Source organism: Chlamydotis macqueenii, chromosome 19 (genome assembly GCF_036417535.1).
Source record: "Chlamydotis macqueenii isolate bChlMac1 chromosome 19, bChlMac1.mat, whole genome shotgun sequence".
Taxonomy (NCBI): domain Eukaryota; kingdom Metazoa; phylum Chordata; class Aves; order Otidiformes; family Otididae; genus Chlamydotis; species Chlamydotis macqueenii.
Window position 1 is genome coordinate 7043186 of NC_141574.1, and position 23964 is coordinate 7067149.

A 23964-nucleotide genomic window follows, 5' to 3' on the forward strand; every position below is an offset into this window, starting at 1 on the left:
TTTTTTTTTCCCACGGGGGTGGCTCATCCCCCCCGCCCCCCCACCTCGTCTTTTTGGCTGCCCCCCACCTTGCAATGGCCTCCCCGGAGAAGATGCAGCCCGGCCCGGCCGCGCTGCTCTGCTGCCTCTGCTCCTTGCTGCTCCCCGGTAAGTGCTGCCGGCGCGGGGGGGGCGGGGGGGACATATATGTTATATGTATATGTTACATGTGCGTCTCCATCACGGGGAGGGGGGGAATTTGCACCCATCTCCCCCTCCCCAGCCCCATCTGCCCCTCCCCAGGGGCAGCCCCACTGTGTCCGGGTGGGACCCCCACCCTCCCGCAGCCTCCCCCTCCCCCGGTCCTCTGTGTCCCCACCCCCAGTGAAATGGGTCGAGATTAGAGTTTATTCCCGGCTTAATAAAACGCCAGCTTGTGTTTGTGAGCGCTGACAGCGGGCTGTTTACCCGAGTGGGGTAGCGGAGGGGGCAGATGGGGTGAGGGGGCTTCTTCCCCCCCCCAGCCCCCCCTCCTTGTCTCTTTAATGCAGAGCTGCTTTAGCCGGAGGATCAGGGGCTTTATCCGCTATTATCCACTCGCTTATCCCCCAGACCCGCGCTCGGGCACTGCCCGGAGTTACGGGGCGAGCGCTGCCAGGGTGGCACCATTTTGGGGTGCGGGGATGGGGGGTGCAGCCCTTGCCATCTCTCTATTTTCCTTCTGATCCCCTTTCAGGGGTTTTGATGCCTGGGGAGGGTGGGGGGCCCCCAGTGCCTGCGCTCACTTGCCCTGAGTTGCATCCGAATGACAGCGGTGACATCCCGGTGACAGCTCTGGGGACACCGACACCTGCTGCTTGGGGGGGCTTTTTTTTTTTTTGGCGAGCGAGGCCGAAGTTGGGTAGTGCAGCCGGGGGTGGTTTCTCTGGATGCTTTTTTTCAGATGGTTTCTGCCTAAGGCCAAGCCCCACAGATGCCGAAGGGGCTTTCCCTGGCAGCTGGCTTGGCCGAGCGGAAAGCGGGGGGCTGCTTGCAGTTTGGGGGGGACCTACCTGGACCCCTTCTGCCAGCCAGCCTCTGCCTGTAGGCTCAGCATATCCTGCAGACTGGGGGCTACGCAGCCCTGCTCAAACGAGACCCCCCCCACCACAGGAGGGGAAGGGGTCTCTGGACGGTACCCAGCTCCGTTTCGCACCAGCAGCCCGTGGCCAAGGCACTTTTGGGGCTCAGGCAGGGCTTTCTGGGGTGTCTGCAGCCTCCAAAGGCTCTTCGAGGAGCTGCTCGCTTAATGTGGTGAAATAAGGAGGAGGGGGGACGTTGGGAGCATGGTGGGGAGCTGACAGGGGGTTTCCCCCCCTAAAAAAGCTCTGGCCCCAACACAGGAGCAGAGATGCTGCAGGCTGGTGAGCACCGCAGCTTTGCGTAGCATCTTCTGGGGTGGCAGATGCTGCCCCCCTGCACCCTGAGACTGGGTGTTTCCTGGGGTGCTGAGCCCCTTCCCCTGTTTCTGCTGGGACACTGACAGCCCTGTGTGTTGGGCCTCTGATTTATCCCAGGGCAGGATCTGGCCCCTGGGCTGGGGATGCGATGGATGAGGGGTCCCCAGGGCGGCGATGCCAGCGTGAAGCGGGCGAGGGTGGCTTGTGCCGGACGCAGGGCCGGGGCTCGCCGTGCTGCTGTGGGAAGATGCCTGTGCCGACGGGGAGAGAAACCTCTGCCAGGAGTTTTTCGGCTCTTTTCAGGATGTGCAGCTGCCCTCACTGCTGTTTTGGCCTTTCCTGGACAAATCAAGGTCTTGGAGGGAGCTGGACAAAGAGGCAGAGAGCTCCTAAATCTCCCAGCCTTTCTCAGGCTGGCTGCAGGGGTCAGCCATTGGTGAGGCAGCGCCCTGCTCTCCTGTTCGGGCTTTTTTATTCCCTTTTTCCTTCTTTTCTATTAAGAGCAACCCTCAGTGCCAGCCTTGCCCCTGCTGCACTCTGGGAGCTGCCAGCCCCGGATCAGCTGCTTCCAGGAAGGGTTTTTTGTTTTTGTTTTTTTTTTTTTTTTTGCACCTCCAGTATGGATGGTCCCAGGGCTCATGGGATGGACGGATGGATGGACCCCAGGGCCATGGTGCGGTGCGGGATTCTGGTGGTGTGTGCTCGGCACAGCCATGTTGCGAAGGTGCAAGGGCCCTTTTGGGATACAGCACGGGGGCCATTTACCCACCGGTTTGCAAAATAACTTGTGCTGGCTGTGGGGTTGAACCTGGACTCCTGCGTCTTCTCTCTGCTGCCTGCTGAGCCTCATCCCTGCAGCGTGCCTCAGTTTCCCCTCCCCCAGACTCCTCCAGAGGTGCTGGGGTTTTTCAGCATCTGTCCTGGCATGCAAGGTGGGATTGGGGTCCTGCATTGTATCCTACAGCCCCACGCTGCCAGTGGGGATGGGCCCATGCTGCTCATCTCCCAGTGGTGGTTCCCCGTATCTCCCACTGGTTGTTCCCACCATGGGCAAGTCCCAGGCGTTTGGCTGGGGGTGAAGCACGATGCTTCCATGGCTCCATCCCTGGTGAGGGACTCCGGCCAGCACACCCCAACCCCTGTGCAGGGGGATACAGACCATCCCCGTTTCTGCTTGGAGCGTCTCCCAGCTCGGGGGTTTTCAGACCAGCAGGTGGAGATGTGCAATAACTCGCTGTACTGGGAATGTACACCCGCTGTTTGCTCGTTTAACGCCTGAACTGGGAACCAGGAACGTGCGCCCGGTGTTTGCTTGTTTAACAGCCCCCATCCCAGCCAGGCTGATGGAGTCGGAGTGGCCAAACATTCTTAGCTCCAGCCAGGAGCAGAGAAGGGGCAATTGGATCTTTCCTCACCCTGGCAGGCAGGTGGGAGGACAGGACCTGGCCCCTGAGGTTAAACCTCGCACAAGTTTTACCTTCGGTGCCACAGAAAAACGGGTCACGCAAGGGCACCCAAGGGTGTCCTTGTGTGACCCCAGGGCCCACTCCATCTCTCCCCAACCCCAATATCTTAAATCTCAGTAGGATGCTTGTGCTCGGATGTGGGGGTGCAAAGTTGGACACCCCACCAGGAAATTGCCTTCTTTTCTACCCCTTTTGTCCTCTCGGTGTTGTCGAGGAAAGGAAAAAGACGAAGGATGCTGTCGGCAGCACGATGGAGCAATTAAACCCTCCGAGCAATGATTTTGGTGGGCATCCGTCGCAGGGTTTGGCTCTGGGGATTTCGAGGTGCATTAGGTGCCTCGATACCCTTGGCCAGAACGGTTGTTTCGTGTGTGTGCATGATATTGAACCTTGCACTCAGCCCTGCTGCGTCGCTGGGGGAAACCGAGGCAGGGCATCGGGCAGCAGCAACACCCCTGGTTGAGCATTGCTCAGCAAAACCTGGCTATTTTGGATTTTTTTAAGTGCTGCTATTAAACTCACCCCACCATGACTGGCTGCTGAGGTCCTTCCTCACCCAGTCTCTGCATCCTAAAACGAAGAGGAAAAGAAAAACCCATCCAGCCGGGTCTCTGCAGAGCATCCCCGATGCCGCACCAGTGCAACCCAGTTCCGTCCCCTCCCATAGCCCCCCAGGCTCTAACATGAAGGTGGGCAGCGCGCCGTGGCCTCATCCTTGGAGATGATGGGTGAGGGAAAGGGTGCTTACACAGCATAACCTCATTTTTTTTTCGGCTCCTGCAATTGCCTGGTCGAAACAGCCCGCAATGGGCGTGCGGAGGAATCGGCAAGCTGCCCGCGCGTTCCCCTCTTGTGTGGCGCCCGTCGCTGCCGCCATACGAGCATCCCATCCATCTGGAAAAGGTCACTCTTGCTAATCTAATCAGAGTCTTTTATTATTAAATACATGACTCTGCTAACGAGCAGCCCCCTGGGGAGGGAGGGAAGGAGGGAGGTAGGATGCTTCTGGGGTGGGATGCGCAGTGATGAGACTGGGGACCCCGGTGATGCCTTTGGGGGTGGGATCCCTCCTGGGGAGTTTGTCTGTGTGCGACGCCAGAAACTGAAATGGTTCAACGGTGCGAAGTGAAGCAGGTCTTGGTGCTCCTCGCCAAGGGGAGAGGAGGTTGGAGCTCACTGCTCCCCTGAAAATTGGGAGACACAGGGTCCACCAGCCAGATTTGATGGTGACCCAGGGTTTCCCACCCTAGGGGAGGCACCAGCTGGGTCAGGGGATTTATGGGCTGTCACCTCTTCCCAAAACGTCTCAGGTTTGGGGTGCAGAGGCTGCTCTTCGGGATGTGGCTCTCCTGGGAACCGGTCCCTTGGGGTTTTTTCTAAGCTGTTGGCCAACCTGTTGCTGCTCCCCTGCTGAGCCCCTTGCTCGCTGGTCCTGCCTCCCAGGAGGATGCCGCAATCAAGGCAATCCGCAATCTTCTGATGGAGCTGCCGTCTCCTGCTGGCGAGCGTTGCGTTTTCCCATCGCTGCTTGGACATATTTGCTGTCCTTGATTTGTCAATAGCTCTGCTAACAGCCTGAGCGGGTGCTGCCAGGGCGGCCTCACCCTCGCTCCAAGGGGCTGTCACCCCCTGGCCTCTGCAAGAGTTAACGGGGCAGGTTCTGCCACGGCTCTTCCGCAAGACTGGCAAAAGTTGAGAATGAATTCATTTTTAGTTTGGAATTTTTTTAAGGAAAAGCTGTGTTTTCCCTCTTGAAGATAAGCAAGATTGAAAACGCAGTACCCGCTGCTGCCAGCTCGGCGTGACTGCTGGATGCGCTCGTCTCCGGGTACCAGGGAAATTAAAGAAGGAAGGGGATGTATCTGAGCCCTGCGTGTTTGATGGTGTGGCTGCTTCGCTGGGTGGCAAAGTTCTGAGCTGGTGAAGTCCCCAGCCCAATGCCTGGCCCTGGCCCTGCTTTCGGGGCTGTCAGGGTTGGACCGGGTTTATCGGTGGCTCCTCGCGCTCCTTGGGAGCCTCTGGAATTGAATCCTGCTCCAGCTCCCAACGCAGCCTGATGCGCGTCACTGGTGGGGGGGGGGGAATTAATCGACGTCTAATCAGTCTGAAACGTGTCATCTAATCAGTCTGAAACGTGTCACTCGGCACAGCCTGGGCTGGCAGTGGCAGCGGAGGGGGGCACACAGCACGGGGGGCATATTTGGTGTTCAGATTTGGAAGGTGCTGGGGGGGCTGTTCTCGCTCCTGGCCATGGAGGGAGGGGATGCAGAGGGGACAGGGGGGATCCGAGCAGGACACACGGCTTTGGAGGTGTCGTTGCATCGCTTCCGCCCCAACGCTGTGATGCTGGCCAGGGGCTTCTCCCCGAGGAGCTGCTGAGAGCTCCAGGGCTCTGCCCTGCTGCCTGTCCTCGCACTTCTGGCTCCCCGGGGTGGGTTATTTGGGGAAACCATCTGTGCCTGCCTGCTGCTGGGGGGGCTGCTCCCAGCTCCCGGTGTGGCGGGGGACCCAGCCCAGGACCCACCACAGCGCGTGCCGGGGGCTCAGGGGCTGCTGCTGTTATCCCTCGCTGCTGCCGTTCGGAGCTCCCAGCCATCCCTGCGGACACTCATGGTCAGGCACTTCCGCGTCCTCTATTTTTTATCCCCTTTTTAATTCATTACTTCATTTTTCTTCCTCCTCTGTAAAGGCCCTCTCCTCCTGTCCCCTGGCCTGTCCCTCGCCGTGATTTGTGGAAATTGCTCTAAAGTAGCTGCTGCGTAAAAGCCTTGCCTGCTCCAGGAATTTATGGCAGCTGTGCCTCTGCACGGTGCATCCCATTTAGGCCATATTTATTTATTCCTTTAGATTCCTTGCTTTCCCCCCCCCCCCCCCCCCCCCTTTTAATAATTTCCTAGGGGAAATGCAGACTTCAGCACCACAGCCTGGTGTGGCGCTGGGATGGTTTCCTTTTGCTTAGTGCTGCTGGCCCCGAAGAACAGGCTGCGTGCTGGCGTGGGGCTGAGTCCCACTAGCAGTTCTTATTTTACTGCTTCTGTCGATGAAGCCAGGCTGGGCCTTTTGGAGGGGGAGAAGTCTCAGGAACCGAAAAGAAAGGAGAATATAGCAGTGTGCGCCAGGCATAAGCACAACCCTATATTAGGCACTAGAGAATCCACGCAGAGCCAGCATTTCTGCTCATAGGAAGACTAGATTCACTTTTCCTGGCCAGCACCCACTTAGTTCCTACCCCAGACTGGTTTTGGGAAGCCTGGACCAGTATAACCTCCTGGGCTGAGCATTGTGGTCCTTGGTACCATGGGGCTTCCCAGCCCCACCACCGCTGTGGCCGCGGGCAGAGCTGGGGGCCAGGAGGGTCCCCATGTCCCCCTGTCTCTCCTTTCCCCGTGGCCGCAGCCGGGGCATCTCATTGCCATGCGTCAGGGGAAGGTAATTTTACATTTGTAACAATTATTCACTTAATTGAGTTCCAATTAGCGAGGACTGGAGATGGAGGCTCTCGGTGCGTTGGAGGACAGGGAGAGCTTGTTGTCTTTTATGTCGCCAAAAACAATTTTCAAGGCTTCGGCTGCTGGGAAGCATTTCAGAGGTTTCCACGAGGGGCCTGCTTGTGTTTTCTAATTTTGTCTTGTGTTTTATTACTGGGTGTTTTTTTTTCCCCAGCTGCGTTGAAGCGCAGAGCGGAGCGGAGCTCATGTTGGGGCTGAGTTTTGGGTGGAGGTGAAGGTGTGGAGACCTCAGTTTCCCCTTTTTGTTGTTTTTTTAGGGTGTTTGGAGGTGCTGACCCCACTTGGGTGGGAGTGTAACATGGCGGGGACTGGAGCTGTGGGGCGAGGAGGCAAAGGGGTGGGTGCGATGCCTATTCCCCGGACGGTGGGGAGATGGAGTCTGGCCCTTCCCTGGGAGCCAGGGCTACCTCTAGCTGGAGCATCCAGCTGTTGGGACATCCAGATGTAGGACCTCCAGATGTGGGACATCCATGACATTTGGGGTCATTGCCACCTGTGTTTCCCCTTTGCTCTTGTCCCTGATGGCTGTGGGGGCAAAATCTGGACCACTGGATTTTGGGGCTCTGAAGCCTCGGCTGGGGACCTGTGGGATGCTCAGGGAAGCAGGGTGACTTCATGGTGGCTTGAAATGAAACGGCAATTGGGACATCCGTGCTGGTGTCCTGGTGGGGAACAGCCAGAGCTTCCCCTACTCAGGGGCTGTGGGGTTTTGCTGTGGTCCCCTGCCTCTTGGCAGCTTTGGCGGACCCATCCCCCCGTTGTCTCATCCGGATGCTGATCCATGTGGGGAAACTGAGTCAGTGGCATGTCCTGCCCTCACCTCCCTGATTTAGGGGTAGGATCATCACCTTGTCACCCTGATATGGGGCTGGATTCAGGGAGAATGGGAGCACTGGCAGTCCCAGCATCGCTGGTGGTGCCGGCAGCCCTGTGCCTGAGAGAAGCGCCATCATCCCCTGCTTGCATTTGCAGAGAACTGGAGATGATAGCTGTGCCCTGGGCTGCTGCGGTATGCGGGGTCCCAGGCCCCAGGGCCGGGGTCTTGGACCACTGATGACATCCCAGGGACCTTTTCATCCTGTGGCTAGGCTGGTGGCTACATCCCAGTGACCGGCAACCACCAAAACCTCTCTGAAGGAGCCTGAGCCGGGCTTGAAGCTAGTGCGAAGCCCTCTGCTAGGGCCGATAACGCAGCTCCCTGCCGCTCCCCTGGCTACCCCTCCCGTGCATTTAGTGAGGGCTTTATCATTGTGTCAGCTCAAATAATTGCTTTATGGATGACTTTCCCAGCTTGCTCCAAGGTGGGACCACCACGGAAGCCCAGCCGCAATGGGCTGGCACGGGCTATGGTGTGTCACAGTGGCCTGACAGGCGACCGGGCAGCCAGGGCTGGTGTCTCGCATCACCAGTATTTTGGCATCTCCACCGGAGCTGTGTTTGGTCCCCAGTGCCACCCGTTAACATCACGAGAGGTTTTAACCCTCCTGGCATGACCTCAAATCTCCCCTCCCTCTTCTCCAGTGCTTTTCCTGTGCTCTCTTCCCCTGTTAAGTGGGGATATACGTGCTGGGAGCCCCTCGCTGCATCCCATGGGATAAGCTGGGATAAAGATCCCCCCGCAGAGCGTGGCTAAAGCGATCCCTACGGCAGACAGCTGGGGCTAAGCTGGAGCTCAGGGCATGCTATTGATGCTGGATAAAAGGAAGAGGAGGAGGAGGAGGAGGCTCTTCGGCCTCGGGACGGCGGGTGGGAGCAGGGGCTGAGGAGGCTGAGGGTGCAGGATGGCTGGGCTGAGCTGCGCTCCCGCTGTGACCCGTTTGCTGTTGCTGGGGGTCCGGGACAGGAAGGGGAGGCAAAGGAGCCAGCATGCCCACCAGCCATAGCTACATCCAGTCTGCCCAGTCTTTTGGCGTGGATCCGTCCTTCTGTCTGACCCCAGCACCTCCAGGCTGGTGGTGACCAAAACCCCGTGGTGGGGCCCTCGCTGAGGGGAGGACGGGCAGGGACTTTTGGTCTGGGGGCTTCTTGATTTTTAAGGCAGGGCTGGAGGGTGCCACCATTGTCCCCATGTGCCCTCACGGGCCGGGGAAGCGGCTCAGCCCATCTGTTGGCGTGGCTGTGGCCGGCGTGGGGCACATCTGGCCAGGCAGATGTGGGGGGTCAGTGAAGGGATCGCCAGCAGTTGTGCATTTCCATCTCCCTCTTTTCCTCCCCTCTCCCTACCGTGGGTTGTAGGTCAGCCCAGCTCCCTGTGGGTTGCGATGAGGTGGGAAGGAAGGGACGCATGGGAGTCCCATCCCATCCCTCTGTGGATCTGGGGTGGCTCCTCAGCCCCAGGGGATCCAGGCAGCCCCTGGGCTGGTCGGAGCCCAGCCAGACACGGAGATCTGCTTTTTCGCTTGCGGTGCTGAGCTGCGAGGGCGGAAGGACCATATGGTCCCCTCTGCGCCAGCCTAATAAACCCAGGAATGCAGGTCAGGCGCTGCAAATCCCGTTAACCTAACTGCAGCGGGCCGCAGAGCACAGCCAGCGACCAGACCTTTAACCCTTCCGTCCCCCCAAACCCAGCTGGGAGAAGGGGCATGAGAGCCACCTTCCCTCCTGGGGGCTGCTGGGCACCAGGGCAGGGACTGGGGACTGGAGTCTCCTGAGCGCTTTGACTTGTCTGTCCATCCTTCCATCCATCCTTTCTCCTTCCATCCGTCTTCCTTCCATCTCCTGGGCTGTTTTGCTGTCCATCCCTCCTTCCACCTATCCTTCCTTCCTTCCTTCCATCTCCTAAGCTGTTGTGCTCTCCATCCATCCTTCCATCCGTTGCCTCTTCTCCCCCTTCCTGGAGCTATTCTCTTGCTGTCCAGCCACTTCTGACCTGCCTGTCTCCTTCCACCCATCCATCCATCCTCCGTTCTCTTTGCTGGTTCATCTATCCTTATCCACCCTTTCTCCTTTGCCACCTGGCTAGCAGGCGTGCATCTGTACAGCCATGCATCTCCTTCCTCCCTTCTCCTTCCCTCCTCACCCTCTCTTATTCCATGGCTGGGCTGGGATACACCCTCCTGGCACCCACCCCAGGCCGAACGCGGCTGGGTCAGACCCTCTCCCGGCTGGATTAGTTTATGGCCAAGGAACAGAAGTGCCGGTCCTGTCTCCCTCGCAGCGACGGATTACAGCATCGTTTAAATGCATTTTGTCTGTGGAAGGAAATAGCTTCTCCGGGTGCCGGCAACCCTGCACTGAACTCATCCTGACCATCGGCGTTCACCTCCATCCCAGCTCATCCCCGCTCCCCTTCCCCATCCAGCCTGGACAGGGTGGGGGTCTGTGCGTGGGCTGGGTGCTGGGACCATCCCGGGTGTCCCCGCCACAGCAGGGCTTGGCTGAACCGAGCTGCCCATCGCCGCGGCGGCTGATCGGAGCTGGGCAGGGTCCCCAGCACATCTCCTCTATCTGGGGAGAGGGGCTTTCCTTGCCCCCTTGGCGTACTCCGTATCTGTCATCAGAGAATCCCCACGGCAAGGAGGAAGGAGCCAGTCGCTGCGGGGTCAGGCTGGGGGTCTCTGGGGCTGGGTGGCAAATAGGAGACAACAAACCGGCTGCTTTTGCCCTCCCAGTGTGGCGGGTGGCAGCGGGTGGGTGCGGGCTCGGTGGCACAGAGGGTGGCTCAGGGGCTCTCCCGTCCTCTCACCCAAGGGACTGGTGGTGACACCAGGCGTTTTGCACCATCCCATGGGTGGGTTTCGCTTGGGGCCATGCTGGGCGTTGAGTCGGGTGGGTTTTGGGTGGGTTTTCTTCATGGAATGACCTGATCCTTCCCCAAACCCCAGAGATTTTTAAGGGATAATAACCACTCTCGCTGGTGGTTATTTCTGAGCAGAGGGGCACCCGTGGGTGCTTTCTGGGGCTCAGCACCTCTCCTGCAGCTCCTGGCTCTCTGAGAGCTGGGAAAACGGAGCGGGATGGGCTCAGCAGCCAACGAGTGGAGTTAGAGTGGCAGGCACCAGAGCTGTGCCGGTGTGGTAGCCTCGCTGGTGATGCTGGCAGCGTGTCTCAGGCATCCGCCCGGCTCTGGGGAATTCTCTTGCCTGGCCCTTGGACAGGTTTGGTCCTGGGTGGCATAGCTGTGGATGCTGCCCGTCCCCGTATCGAGCGCTAATCCTTTTATGAGCCCTTTAAGCTGCTTAACTCGCCCGTGCCCCGCAGCAGAGCGTTCCTCGGGTGGGCTGTGGGGTCTTGCTTCAGCCCCGGGGGTCTGGCCAAGGCCGTGCTCCCGGCTGGGGAAAGCCCCGGGGTCCCGGCACGCTCCAAAGCCCCGCCAGGGATGGAGCCGAGCTGTTCCCGGGAGCCGAGCCATCACATCCGCGCCTCTCGCTGTCGCTTGACACGGGTAATTTGGACTCCACTGCTTGGGAGCCGCTTGGGAACGGTCGCAATCAGCGCCGAGAACGGGGGCTGTGGGGGGCTGGCGGAGAGCCGAGGAGGGCGGCGGGGGGGACCCAGGCCTCCTGGGAATCGCTGGCAGCCGCTGGTGGATGCAAAGACCTTGAGATGTCTTCCAGGCTCCCGCAGCCGCCAGCGCAGCGCGTGCCGTCAGCCTGGCTCCGCACCGGCCGCCTTTCCCAGCATCTGCTGTAGCAGGAAGGTTTTCACGGGTTTTCTCCTCGCTTGCCGGCTGCAGCAGCGGGGTAGCCGACTCCCTCGGAGGGGCTCGGAGCCTGTGTGATATTTGTTTTTTTTTTTTTTTTAAGGCAAAATGGTCAAAAAGAAGGACAAAAGGGTTTTCCTCAGGGCCATCGCACCTGGGCGCTGGTGGGGTTCGCACAAGCGGCACCAGCATCACCTTCATCACTTTTCCACGCGGCCGCGTCCACGCCTGGAAAAACTGAGGCTGGGCCAACTTTGGCAGATGGGGACAGCACTGCATGGGTGGCACCCCGGGGTGGGTGATGCGTGACAGACTGGCTGTGACACCACCCTGACAGGCAGCCCATGGGGACGGAGCAGGTCTGGGGTGATTTAGCCGCCTTCCCTGAGGGATCTGGGAGCTAAAAGCAGGAGGAAAGCCTTGATCATAGGTACTTGGTGAGCCTGGACCTGCTTAATTTTTGGTAACGATCCTCTGGAGAAGCTCAGCATCCCGTGCGTTTGGAAGCAGGGCTGTACCAGTTATGCCCTGTTTCTACGAGTGGGTCCGTGCTGTTTCAGCTGGTGCCTTGATGTGGGTGCCAGGGTGGGTGACTGGTGCTTCGGGCTCCTCGGGGGCAATTCCGAGGTTGGATACGGCTTCAGCACACCCCAGCCCAGCCTTGGGCAGCCCCTGAGCATCCCTCCTCGCTGAACACGCCATCCCACGCCAAGGGTGGGTTTGGTGAGGCTGGAGCCACCTGCTGGGAAGCACAATGATGCCCGGGGTCCCGGGGAGTTCTTCTGCGTTTTTGGTTTGCGGGACAGAAACCCAGCCAGGCTCTTGCAACCCTTGCGAGGGGCTGGACCGCTCCCACCTGGGTCTGCTCTCCTTGCTCTGGGGCTCAGGAGATGTTCTGGAGGAGGATGCCCCACATTAACCCATGCTCTCCATCTCCTTTGCAGCCCACGCCAAGGGTCCAGCCCCCAGCCCCGAGCCCACACAGCCCCCCGGTGCCATCACACTGCCTGTGAGCTACCGCCTGTCCAACACCCGCTTGGCCTTCTTCCTCAAGGAGGTGGGACCCAGCCCGGTGGGCAATGGCAGTGCCCCTCTGCAACGTGCCGAGCCCTTCGTCGTCTTCCAGACCAAGGAGCTGCCCGTCCTCAACGTCACCCTGGGGCCCTTCAGCACAGGGTTGGTGCTGCCCAAGGAGCAGCTGCAGCCCTCCAGCACCCTGGAGGTCCCCGACCGCCTCACCGTCAACTGGAAGGTGCGCGCCTTCATCATCCAGCCCCGGCTGGTGGCCAACCAGCCCGTGGTCCAAGTGCTCTTCTACGTAGCTGGCCGGGATTGGGATGACTTCGACGTCACCGACCGGCTACCCTGCGTGCGGCTCCACGCTTTCCGCGACACCCGTGAGATCAAGAGCTCGTGTCGCCTGCGGGGCAGCCTGGCCACGTGCCTGGTGCAGGCAGAGCTGCCCCGTGCCTGGTTTGGCCCCCCGGCCGTGCCGCTGGGCCGGCGGAAGAGCCCCGAGAGCCTGGAGTTGCCGGGCGAGAGCCAGCAAGCCGAGCTGTACTACACTCTGCACGCCCCTGATGGGGCCGGCCAGTGCCTTGGGGAGACGGTCCCCCGCCGCGGGGTCGGGGGGGCCAGGACTGAGGGTCCCACGCAGCACCCGCTGCTGCGCATCGGCAGCGTCAGCCTCCTGCAGCCCAGCCCCGGGCAGCCCATGCAGGAGCATCGGCTGGACGGCAACATCTTCATCCGCCTGCCCGACAAGCCCCTTAAGCCGGGTGAGGTGCTGAGCATCCTGCTCTACCTGATGTCCAACTCCACGGTGGAGCACTTCACGCTCAGGTAAGGTCACCTTTCGAGAGAGCGGTTGTTTCGGCTGGGTTGTGCGAAGGCAGCCATGGGCTGGAAGGGAGGAGAGGATGAGGAGGGTGTGTTGTGTTTATGGGACCTGCTGGAGCGGGCCTGGCAGGGCTTTGGGAAGGCGAGGGAGGTCACAGGAGCAGCCGGCGCGTGGTTTTCTGGGGCTTTGTGGTGGAAGCTCGTCGGAGGGAAGGGAAAGGTTGTCCACCTAGAGTTTCCACCTCTGAATCGCCACTGCGGACTGCAGCCTTCGCCCTCCCGGTTGCACTGGGATAGGGGCCCCAGCAGCAGGTGTGGGTTTGTTCATGGCCACTTTGGGGACAAGACATGACGAGGCCGTGGGGCTGCTGCAGAGTGAGCGGGGCTCCCCGTGTGCCCCCTGCCCTGCCCCAGAGCCCTGGAGCAGGAGGTGCTGAGCACCTTGGTACAGGGAGGTGTGTGGGGCGACGCGCCTTCCTGCTTGTCCCTAAGGATGGGGGGACAAGCCCTGGCCACATCTCTTTAAAGGACATTTCCAAGTGTCCCTGTGCCAGCCCGGATGATGTTTCTGACAGCCAGGAGGGATTGGGGGCAAAAAATCCCCCTGCCCGCTCTGGCAGGGTGCCCAGGGGGGTCCAGGGCTGCCCGGGGGCAAGAGTCTGGCCCTGACCGTTGCTTTCCGCAGGGTGAAGGCCAAGAAAGGCATCAACTTGCTGAGCACCAAGTCAAGGAGCGGGCAGTGGCTGGTGAGCTCGGAGCTTCTGACGGGCGGCAAGCACTCCACCGCCACCGTTGACGTGGCCAAGGTGGATGGTGCCGGGCCAAGGTAAGGGATGCCCCCCTCTTCGCCCCGCCCAGAACTGAGTTGAGTGGGAGGGTTGAGGAAATTGCTGGGGTTTGGCCCAGAGCAGCTCTCCCTTTGGGTGCCTGGTTGGCTGCGGTGCCACGTGTGTGCTGGCAGAGGAAACTGAGGCACGGCAGTGCACAGCCTGGACCATGGGACTTGGAGGCACCAGAACAGGATGAGCAATTCTGGAGTCAAACTCAGTCTAGCTGAGGTTGGGGTACGTCCCACACCAACTTTGGAAGGGGCTTAATTTTGTGTGTGGTTTTTCACCTCAGCTGGCTGAAGGGCAGGTGAAGGTGGGTTTCGTGGTCTGAGATGGGCAAGTTTGTGGTCGGGCAGACAGCTGCGAGGTGGTGTGTTCAGGTGGGATCTGCTCCGTGGTTAACACAGATGACCAAGCTGGGGCTCAAGCGATGCGCTCGTTAGTCAGCGCTGCATCCCTGGCTCTGAGCAGGCTGGTGGACTGAATTCTGGGGCTGTGAAGCCATGGAGCATCCCCCAGTTTGGAGTGGAAGTATTTCAATTTATTAAAAAGTTTTAGTATCGTGAGAGACAGCAGCTCTTTGCAGAATATCCTGACGTCTCCTCCAGGAAGGAAGGGGAGCAGTCCCCAGTCCCGCCTGGTCCCCAAGGTGATGGGTGAGCGTCAGATGGGGCGCGTGAGCCCCGGCAGCACCTGGCACAGGCAGAGCCAGTTCTGCCCCGCTCAACGCAAGGACCGTGCCCGTTCCTGGGGCTCTGGGAAAGGCTCGGGTCAGGGCTCTGGGTGGGTTTTCCTTTATCCCGCGGCATTGCTTCCAGCTAGAAAACACAACCGCAGCACCTGAGCCCGCAGCCCCGCGGCTGACGTCGCAGTGTCATGAGGCCCCCCCGTCCTCTGCACGACCGCCCCAGCACCCCTGCGCGCTGCCAGACCTGCTGACAGCGAGATCCTCCCCTCTCCCCCTTCCCCCTCTCCTCGCCTGCCGCGGCTTCGAATCAGCCTGGAAAGGTTAGAGACGGAGGATGAATTTAAAGTGATTACAATCACCTTTTAGACAAACAACTCCATCAAATATTAACGGAATGGGAAGTATGAATGACTCAAAGCCGTGTTGCCCTCCAGGCTGTACAGGCAGAGGAGTCAACTTCGCCGGGGCTCTGGGGGCTCCTTGCGGTGCTGGCTGTGCAGGGAGGGGACAAGGACCCTGAGCTTTGGGGTGATAACGGCCAATTTTCAGTGTTTTGCACCCCAGCAACCGCATCCTAAATTATTCCCCTGATCTTGGCTGCCTGGCTCTTGTCTCTGCTGTGGCTGAGCGCAGATGATGCTCGGGGAGGGCAGAAGATGGTGGCTGGCTCCTGGGACGCCTGGGGACACCCCGTGGCGAGGAGTCCCAGCACCCTGCCACGGGAGCAGGGCTTGCCATGGCCTGGAGCAGCCCTGGCTTCTCGCTCTCCCCTTCCTCTGCTCCCTGTCACTCATGAGATGTTCATCAGAGAGAAACCTGACCATATCCTGCATCCCCAGATGGGACCTTCTCCATGGCTGCTATGTGGTGCGATGGGAGCGGGGCTGATCCCGGCTGCCCCTTCCGCAGGGATTACACCTTTCCTCACCCACCCTCCCTCCTCCTGCTCTGGGAGGGCTTTTGCCAGTTCTGCGGGTTGCAGGGGCTCTGGGGTGTCCCCTGGGGATGCTGCGCTGTGGAGGAGCATTCCAGAAGTTTGACTTGGGGGGGGTGAGGTTGAACCCTGAGTTCCCTCCAAGGGTTTTGCAGGTTGGACAGAGATGGGAGGGCAGGATCACGTCTGGGAAGGTTTGCTCATGGGGATGGGGTGGAAGAGTGACTTACGCTGCTGCTGTCACCATGTCCAAACCGTGATGCAGGGGACAAGGGCCACCAGCTGCTGAGTGTCCCCGTCCCCTCAGCCTGGCACCGTGTGCTGGGTTTGGCAGCGCAGCCTCTCCATCCCATCCCACCTCAGGGATACCCCAGAGTTTGCTCACTGTCCGTTAGCTCTGGGTCCCGCTGCCCTCAGCAGTGGCATTCAATGCCTGGGCTTCAGATGAGCTGACGGTCTTGGGGCCGTTATCCCCTGCCCGTCCTCTCTACGTCCCCCTGCCCATCCGCCCCGTGCGTCCCCACGGCTGCCGGTGCAGGCTGAAGGACAGCCCTGCCCCATATCCCAGCTCAGTATTGTCCCATCTGCTGTTTGTGGTTGAACTGCTTCCTCCCGTGCCTCAGTTTCCCCATGCAATCTTGTAAAATCAACAGCTGGAACAGCCTGGGCTGGGCTCCTGTGTAGGGATTTATTTGCCGTCCCCAAGCGCGCTGCCCTGCTGGGGATGCTCTGCATCACTGGAGGGGAATGCCTGGTGTTGATCCTGGGGCTTCTGTGGGACCCAAGGCACCCAGCTCACTGTGTCCCCCTCCTGTCCCCCTGCCCAGGGATGGGGACTCCTCCTCCGAGATCATGCAGCTGGATTTCGAGATGGAGAACTTCACCAGCCAGTCGGTGACGCGCCGCATCATGTGGCACATTGACTACCGGGGCCGCAACCCCCCACCCGACCTGGAGAAGGTGGTGACGGAGCTGACAGTCATCCAGAGGGACATCCGGGCCATCGTGCCTCTGGCCATGGTGAGTAGGTTTGGGGTCATGTCCCTGCCCCCTGCTTAACTGACCTGGTTTGATGTTGGGGATGGGTTAGGTTCCACCAGCTCATCTACCCCGTAGCATCTCTACATCCATACCTCCCACCCACGCAGGGCTGGAGTGGGAGAGGGACCAGCTGGGATCAGGGACAGGCTGCCCTCTAACGTGATGCTCCCCTTTGTGTCTCGTCCCCAGGACACAGAAATCATCAACACGGCCATCCTGACAGGGCGGACGGTGGCCATCCCTGTGAAGGTCATCGCCATTGAGCTGAGCGGCGTCGTCGTGGACGTCTCGGCTATGGTTGAGTGCAAGTCCAACAACGAAGACATCATCAAGGTGGGTGCAGGGAGAGGGCTCTCGTGGATTCTGGGGGTCCTGAACCCAAGAGCAGCATGGGCTGCAGCTGGATGAGCTGGGGCTGGTGGCTGTGCCGCACAAACCTGCTCCATCCCAAGCATCATCCCCTCAGTGGCTTTGGTCTACATGTGCCTCTCCCTGAGATCTGCTGGGAGCAGGACAAGGCGCTTTGTCACTGTCCCTGGAGAGGCGGCGGATGCTCCGGCATGGCGCAGGCTGGCACCAGGCAGCAGCAATAACTACGGGTTATCAGGGTACTTAGTGCTGATAAGGTGAAATATTGTCACCTCGCAGTGTAAGCTGCACATTCCCATCCGCAGCTTCACTCCTGCCTTCGGGGGACATTTATCTCCCATTCGGATGGGAAGCTGGGCTGAGGACTGGCCCCAGCGAGGCGTGGGGAGACAAGCCAGGCAGTTGGGGACGATGGAGGGAGAACAGGGGCTGAGGGACAGGAGCAGGATGGGCTGCACGGCAGAGATGCTGGTAAGGCAAGTGCAAAAGGCTCGCTGTCGCAGCAGCGATTGCCCACCCATCCACCCCAGCTGCCAAAGCAGCAGTTGGTCCTCACATTCAGCCATGATTTTTCCATCACCAGACCCATCCATCTATATGCATTTTACTGTCGCTGTACGTATCCCTCTGCCCACCTGCCTGTATTATTCTATCACCATTTCACAGAATCATAGAATCATGGAATGGCTTGGGTTGGAAGGGACCTTTCAAGCCCACCCAGCCCAACCCCCCTGCAAGAAGCAGGGACATCTCCAACCAGATCAGGTTGCTCAGAGCCCCGTCCAACCTGGCCTGGAATGTTTCCAGGGATGGGGCATCCACCACCTCTCTGGGCAACCTGTTTCCACTCACCCACCCAGCCCTAGGCATCATTATCTTCTCCCAGACACCACCCGCTCCTGTCCCTGCATGCAGGGAGCCACGCTGGGGGTCTGGGCTCTCCCTTGTCCCCCGCGCCGGGTGGCATGGCCGGCTACCCTCCCAGCCCAGGCAGGGGTGACGGGCAGAGCCCTGGCCCCGCTGACCCATGCCCCGGCTGTGCTGGGACTCCCTCTCGCCAGCGGTCCGTGGGTGTGCGGGTGGGTGACAGCTGGTGTCACAAAGTGTTTGCCCAAGTTCTTGACTCAAACTCCTGATCTGGGCGATTTACAGCACCGGGTCTGATTTATGGAGACCGGTCCTCCGCAGTGTGATAAAACAGTGGAGCAATAACAAGCTTCAGGATGGACTCCGAGACACTTAAAACTGTTTAACGTGCTGCTGTTCTACTCATAAATCTATTTACACGCTGTCCCCAGACCTGGGGGGGAGCAGACACATGCACACAAGCCGGGATGAATAATGCATGGAGCATCCCTCCGGCCCCGGCTCGCATCCCGCTCGCCGCTCAGCGCCCGGTGCAATTTCTCGCTGAGTTATTTTGTTTGTGCCGGAGCTGCGTTTCTGAGGGAGCTCTCGGTTACCTGCTGAGATTGGGGAGTATGATTACAGTGTCAGGGCTGGAAACCTGTTACATAAATCAAAGCGTACATACTGGGATGCGCTGTCTGTTACTGTAAATAATTTAACGTGAAGCAGGGCTGGGGAGCTGCTTCTCCCCGTGCTGCCTGTGGCTTGGTGGTGATTGCTCTTGTGTGTAACGTGGAGGGAAGATGTCCTGCACCTGCTGGAGTTACGGCTGTGAAAGCGCCAGGGCCACCCATGAAGGAGAGCATGGGTGGGAGTTGTCGCCTTCATCCCCTTCTGCGGTGATGCGGGGTGACTGCCCATGCCCAGCCCATGAGAAGGACCTCATCGTCCGAGGTAGTGTGGAAATAATCCCCCTTCCCTGCCTGCGTGCGGCCTTTGGGGCTGCGTATGTGTTGAGTGAGATGCAAGGAGTGGAAGCGTCACCTCTGCCGCCAGCGATGCTCAGCAGGAGATGCTCAACCTCACCCACTACATCAACCTTCCTTAGAAGCCCACCAGGAGCAAGTCAGCTCAGTGGGCCTGAGCCTCCGGGACTCCGGTCGCCCACAGCCGCTGCCGGGTCACCTGGCTGGCCAACACGGGGTGTCACCGGCTGTGGTGGCCCTTGGCACTCCTGAGGGTCTTGGAGAAAACATGTCCTCTTGAATCCCAGGCTTGAGGCCATGCCGAGGGGGGAGCTCCTGGCCACAGAAGCAGAGCCAGCGGTGCCTTGGCTCAGAGCCTGGGCAGACCTCAGCCGCTCGCTTCCCGACGCCTTGCTGCAAATCCGGGAAGTTGCTCCGAACAAGCGCGCACTTCATTTAAAAGCTAATCTGCAGTCACTCCATCATCGGGACAGGCCTGATGAGCTGGGATTTTCTGTTGTTGTAGTTTCAGCCCCCCCAGTTGTAAAGCAAGTGGTCCTCAGAAGAAGATGCCGGGGGGATTTATTAAGGACGGTAATGCAAGCAGCAGCCCGTCATATTTATTGTGATAAATGGCACGGCACCCAGAGCGCTCCGCTGCTGGGGGATTCGCCCGGGAGCTCATCTTTATTCAGCCACCGCCCCGCCAGAGATGAGATTGGCTTTTCAGATGTGCTGAGCTGGTATCTCTGATGGGAAGAAATGGAACAAATCCTCCTGCCTTGCACTTCCCGCCCCTTCCCCGGGGAGCCGGCGCTTCCCAAGGAGCCCAGGGCTCTGCCTCCTCCACCGGCCCTGGGGACCATGGGTGGCTTGTGGTGGGCTCCCGCAGTGAAACGCGGAGATCTTGTAGAGGTCAGGTCCTGCTCGTGGGCTCGGAAATACAAAGTTCCTGCAGCTGAATGACCACAGGTGCCCAAAGATGGGGAGAGAGACAGTGATGCTGTCAGCTACCGTGCATCATGGACTCAACCCCTTATCAGCCATCAGAGAATCCACGTGGGAGAGCAGCTTGTTGGAAATAAGCCCTTCTGCGCTGTTGAGATGCTTGGTGCATCTGAAAGAGTGACTGCACTGCTGGCTGAGCAAATGGGCTTTATGTTTCCTCAGCAGCAAACAACTCGGATGCGATTCCTGAAGGGATGCGGGGGAAAAGGGGGTCAGGGCTGGGCCGTGGGGCCACTGCAGATGAGAGGTTGGAGTCCTCTTGGCCTAGGTGTCTTCTCCCACCCTTGCTGGGAAGGAGAAGGTGCTGTTGGCTGGGATGGCCTAAGCCAAACCACAGGCGATGCTGCGATGGCATCCTCTTCGCTCCTTAATTGGCTCGGGTCGGTTGGTAATAAGTGGCCCCCGCAGGATGTGTTTGATTTATAGCAAATTTAACTAATGGCATTTGCATAAATGGGAATTAAAAGAGAAAGAGAGCGAGCAGGAAGATGAGCATGAGGATTCAGACGGACTCTGAGAAGCTCTTTCAGGGGCTGGGGGGAGGGATGGGGATGAGGCACCGGTGGGTACCTGTGCACGGGCACGCGGCTGGTCCACGCTTGCTGCCTGCGCCCTCTGGGCGTGAGTGGAGGAGATTTTGGGGCGAATGTCCAGGATGAGCAACTTGGAACCTCTGTGAAGCACCCACGCGTGCCTCTAGCTTGGGCACGGGAAACGGGTACAACTTAGGGCGGAGGCCAAAGGGAACCTGAGGCACTAAATGGACGTACCTGGTGGAGGTGGGAGTGGGCAAGGGCTGGGAAGAGGACCTGGGTCAGGGGGCAATTCGCATTATGTACACGGGGTATGCGGGTCCGCACCTCTGAGCAGGGATCTCAGGGAGGAAAGAGCATCCCTACTCCTGAGGCCACCTTTAACAGGATACATGCCGGGTGAAATTCCGCTCCTCTGGCACTTCCCATCCTCCGGGCAGCCTCCTGCCAGGATCTCTGGTGTGTTTGCAGGGCCATTGCAACCCCCCCATCCTCTCTTCTCCCCCAGGTCTCCAGCAGCTGCGACTATGTCTTCGTCAGTGGGAAGGAGTCGCGGGGCTCCATGAGTGCCCGGGTCACCTTCACCTACGAGCACCTTTCCGCCCCGCTGGAGATGACGGTGTGGGTGCCCAAACTGCCGCTGCACATCGAGCTCTCGGACACCCGGTTGAGCCAAGTGAAGGGCTGGAGGGTTCCCATCCTGCTGGACAGGAGGTGGGTGCTGCGGAGTCACCGTGATTTGGGGGGTCTCTCCAGCCTGGAGAAGGCAAGGTGAAGGTGGTGGTGGTGGTCTAATTGCCTTGTTCAGCTGCTTAATGAGGAGGTTTTAAAGATGATGGAGCCAGAGTCATCTCAGGGGTCCTCAGTGAAAAGGTGAGAGAACACAGGTTGCATGTTTGTGTGGAGGGAGGGAAATTTCACAACGAGCTTGGTCAAATGCTGGAGCTGGTGGGGAGCATCCATCCTTGCAATAGTCAGAACTTTCATGGGTGAGGCCAGGAGCAGCCAAGCTCCAAAGTTATCCCTGCTTTGAGGTTTAGAGACCTCCAGGTGTCCATCCCAACCTGAGATATCTTGCTCCCTCAGCTCGTTAGGGGGCAGAGATGCTGGTGACCCTGTTACCACGTGCTGTCAAAGCCCTCAGGGACCTCATGGGCCACAGGCATCTTTTGGCCAGCAGCCACCATCTTTTTGGTGACCTTGCATTTCTCCCTGCCTGCCCACCCTTCTCCTTTCCTGTGGGGCTGAAGAGCTGCAGCAGTGGGGAGCTTGGTAGCACTGCCCACCCATTGCCCCATCCCGCAGGTCGGTGCGGGACAGCGAGCATGAGGAGGATGAAGAGGAGCGGAAGCAGAGCCGGGGCTGTGCCCTGCAGTACCAGCACGCCACGCTGCAGGTCTTCACCCAGTTCCACACCACGGCGGCAGAGGGCACAGGGCAGGTGGTCACCATGCTGGGGCCCGACTGGCTGGTGGAGGTCACCGATCTGGTCAGTGACTTCATGCGCGTGGACGACCCGCGGGTGGCCCACATGGTGGACAGCTTCACGCTGGCCGGGAGGGAGCCGGGCACCACGCTCTTCAAGGTACCCCCTCGTCCGCCTTTCCCCACCTCTGCCAGCTTGCCTGGGGGTGGCAGGCGGTGATGGGCACCCTCGTACCCTGCAGGTTGTGTCCCCGCTCATGGAGGCAGTGCTGGGCGAGACGCTGGTGACAGTGGCAGAGGAGAAGGTCAGCATCACAGACCTGAAGGCCCAGGTGGTCTCCAGCCTCTCGCTGTCCCTCCACCCCAGCCCTGGCAATAGCCACACCATCATTGCCCGGACGTCCGTGCAGCAGACCCTCAGTTTCTTTAAGCAGGTGAGGGGCCAAGGGGGTGCATTCGGGCTTGGGGGGGGTCCAGTGGGGAACTTGGGGTGGGGTGAGGGCTCCATCTGCAAACCTCCCCTCCCAAATCCTGCCCACAGTCATCCCAGGCCCCCACAGCACCTTCTGTCCTCCAGACACCATGGTGGAGCCCCAGAGCACCCCAGAAACCTTCACGCAGACCTGTGAACCAACCCTGCCCAGCCTGGTGACAGGACACAACCATGGGAACAAAGGGGTCTGGAAGAAATCCTGTGCAGTTCCCAGCCCAGCTCTGGTAGCCACATCTGGCACCTCTGGGGCTGGGATTTGGGATGAGCTGGGGCAAGTATGGGGAAAATTCAGGGAAGAACAAGCAAAAGGGAAAAACTAGGTGGATGGTTGGAAGGAACGAGATGGATGATGGAGGGATAAAGGGTGAAGTGGATGGAGAGAAGGATGCAAAGGACGAGGGATGGATGGAGGCGTGGGCAGATGGGTGCAGGTGGGACTGGCATCGTGCTGGGCAACTGGTGCCTGTGTTGGTCCCACAGGAAGCGCTCCTGAGCCTGTGGATTTCCTACAGTGACGGCACCACGGCCCCCCTCTCCCTCTACGACCCCAAGGACTACAACCTGGTGGTGACCAGCCTGGACGAGAAGGTGGTCTCAGTGACTCAGGACCGGGCATTCCCCTTGGTGGTGGCAGAGAGTGAGGGCGCGGGGGAGCTGCTGCGGGCTGAGCTGGTCATCTGCGAGAGCTGCCAGAAGACCAAGCGCAAGAGTGTGCTCTTCACAGCCCTTGCCACCGTGCGGGTCCACTTTGGGTCCGAGGAGGACCCAACCTATGACTACGATCACGTGCCCAGCAAGCCGGGGCTGGCGGAGACGGGGGCAAGCACCACCCTGCGGGCAGAGGTGGAGAGGAAAATGGAGCCGAGCGAGGACAGTAGGATGTCCAGTGCATCTCATCCCACCGAGGACTTCCCCACCATCCCCACCGGCTTCGTCCAGGTGACCAGGGGGCTGACGGACCTGGAGATAGGCATGTACGCCCTCCTGGGCGTCTTCTGTCTGGCCATCTTGGTCTTCCTCATCAACTGCATTGTCTTTGTGCTGAAATACCGGCACAAACGCATCCCACCTGAAGGCCAGACCAACATGGACCATTCCCACCACTGGGTCTTCTTGGGCAACGGGCAGCCCTTGCGGGCTCACAATGACCTCTCCCCCCAGCCCGAGAGCCCCGGGAACCCCCTGGAAAATGTCCAGACCTGCTGCCACGGGGACCACCACAGCAGCGGGAGCTCGCAGACCAGCGTGCAGAGCCAGGTCCATGGCCGCGGGGACGGTTCCTCGGGGGGCTCCACGCGGGACCAGAGTGAGGACCCACTCAACTCACCCACCTCCAAACGGAAGCGGGTGAAGTTCACTACCTTTGCCACGCTGCCCTCTGACGAGCTGGCCTACAACTCCATCCCCATTGCCGATGAGGAGGACTTGGAGTGGGTCTGCCAGGACATGGGGCTGCAAGACCCCGAAGAGCTTCACAACTACATCCGCAGAATCAAAGAGATCGCTTAACGCAGGGGCAGAGGGGATGGGGCGGGAGGGAGGGGGCTGCCATGCCACGCCACGCCGTGCCACGCCACGCCACACCACGCCGGCTGCTTTCCCGGGGCTGGAGACCCAAATTTGGCTCTCTCTCTTGTGCGTTCCCTCTTCCACGTATCTCACGTCCTCCTCACCCCCTTGGAAGGCCCCCCCCCGCGGCCCTTTTCTTTTCTTGCCCTTTTCTGGTTTTCCCAGGGGAGGCATCAGCGCACATGCAGCCCCCCCCAGCCTGCTGACCCACAGTGAGGGGGCAGCAAGGGAGGTGAGCTGGGGGGCAGGAGAGGGATGGGGTCAAAACCTCGGTGTGCATGTCCAAGGGTGAATGGGGCAGGACGATGCCATGGGTCCTGCTCTGCAGGGGGTGGAAGAGGGGAGATGTCCTGGGCCCCCCCCCCCAAGGAGCCCCGTGAGGAGGT

The 23964-nt window shown here is 59.9% G+C and overlaps 1 protein-coding gene across 1 annotated transcript; it reads left to right on the forward strand.

Moving 5' to 3' along the window:
* Positions 1-62: 62 nt before the first annotated feature.
* On the forward strand, positions 63-23518 carry TMEM132E (transmembrane protein 132E). The gene is made up of 9 exons (XM_086762975.1): positions 63-147; positions 11980-12877; positions 13560-13700; positions 16154-16346; positions 16557-16700; positions 20600-20805; positions 21397-21676; positions 21759-21950; positions 22490-23518. Exons 1-9 carry the CDS (start codon positions 75-77, stop codon positions 23516-23518), a joined length of 3156 nt encoding a protein of 1051 aa, XP_086619101.1. The 5' UTR covers positions 63-74.
* Positions 23519-23964: the final 446 nt, after the last annotated feature.